Here is a 1,559-nt window from a genome sequence, read left to right on the forward strand (position 1 = left end):
AGTCTAAATGGGGATTTCTTGTGTGTATGTGATGAAAAATTTACTGGGAAACACTGTCAAATAGGTAAGGACCAAAACACATATTAAAAATTATGCCATTCATAATGTAGAGGTCATCAATTACATCGCGCCAGTGATCACTGAGCCACCAAAACACACAACTGCTAGCCTCTATTCTTCAGCCAGCCTTACCTGTAGAGCAACAGGATCTCCCACCCCTACAATTCATTGGTATAAAGATAATAGAATAATTGCAAATAAGAACAGTGACCCTTCTGTGTTGGTCTTTCCTGAACTGGATCTCAGTGATAGGGGATTCTACCATTGTGTTGCTAGCAACATCATTAATGGAAAGAAAGAAGCAATAAGATCACCAGTGATACTGCTCAATATAACAAGTAATTTAACTACAAAATACACATAATCACTATAACAATGTTTATATAGATGTAGTTCAGTATGAAGCTGAAATGGATTTACCACCAGATTTTTATAATTCTACTGAATCGACAGAAGATTTAATTTTGAAGCTTATTCAATCAAGCAACAATTATTTATCAGGCAGTAATATTAGTAATACATCTTTCTTTTACATTGAAATCCTCAATGCTGAAACAATTTTGTGAGGAAAATATGTTGTAAGATTCATTAATTACACATTTTCTATAGACAAAATACAAGTCACATGCCTGACAAACTACCAATAGTGGTTACACTAGTGACAGAGAGAGGTCAAGGTGATAATACTTTGTTGACTGGAGTAAAGAATCAATTGGACTCACTCAATCAACAGCTCAGTGTAAAGATATCAATCATTCAATTGAATAGATTTGGTAAAGTTATTCTGTTTTGTACTAGAAAGTGTATGTCACATTAAGTAAAATGATTAACTAGCATTTTTTGATAAAAACCATTATATAGTTTTTGCCATTTGGCCTATTTCAACATTCATAACAATAATAATTATTAAAAATATTTAAGTTTGTTAGCTGAATATCTCCTTCTAGATGGTTGCCCCTCAAACTCAACAATCATTCCATCTCAATCTGGTGATACAAGTCTAGATATAAGTGTACACTGGCCAGAGACTAATATTGGAGTGGAAGCAATAGTTGATTGTCCATGTGGTGACAATGATACATCATCAAGTGGCAGTGAATTAAAAGCTTTCAGATACTGTGGAGGGGATTTTACTAATGGAGCTCTCTGGACTACAATTGATGTATCACAATGTAACTTCAGTGATTTAGCACGTAAAATATGTAACTTACGAAATGTAAGACAAACTAATACTACAATATAAAAAGTAGATATGACATATTTTGATAGCTTCCAGTAGATGAGAAAGTTCAGCAGCTAGAAGAGCTGACAAGTAATACACAGGAATTAAAATCTACTGAAGTGACTGCAAGTGTTAGTATTTTAGTGACTGCTACTGAAGATGTCTCTGGAAATATAACAGTAATTCATATAATTATAATAATTAACATAAAACACATTATATTTCCAGCTGACATCAACATTTTTGGAAGTGGTGGACAACATTTTAGTGGTCAATC

At 33.1% G+C, this 1,559-nt stretch overlaps 1 protein-coding gene across 1 annotated transcript; it reads left to right on the top strand.

Annotated features, from left to right (window-relative positions):
* Positions 1 to 9: 9 nt before the first annotated feature.
* LOC109592585 (uncharacterized) lies at positions 10 to 1,552 on the top strand (the record flags this gene model as incomplete). The annotated part of the gene is made up of 7 exons (XM_020008001.1): positions 10 to 64; positions 111 to 398; positions 448 to 622; positions 670 to 833; positions 1,008 to 1,276; positions 1,330 to 1,461; positions 1,511 to 1,552. Coding segments are annotated over exons 3-7 (759 nt in total), but the record flags the coding sequence as incomplete, so codon positions are not given.
* Positions 1,553 to 1,559: the final 7 nt, after the last annotated feature.

This window comes from Amphimedon queenslandica, unplaced genomic scaffold (assembly GCF_000090795.2).
Source record: "Amphimedon queenslandica unplaced genomic scaffold, v1.1 AMPQUscaffold_4670_Cont23352, whole genome shotgun sequence".
In the NCBI taxonomy this organism is placed as follows: Eukaryota; Metazoa; Porifera; class Demospongiae; order Haplosclerida; family Niphatidae; genus Amphimedon; species Amphimedon queenslandica.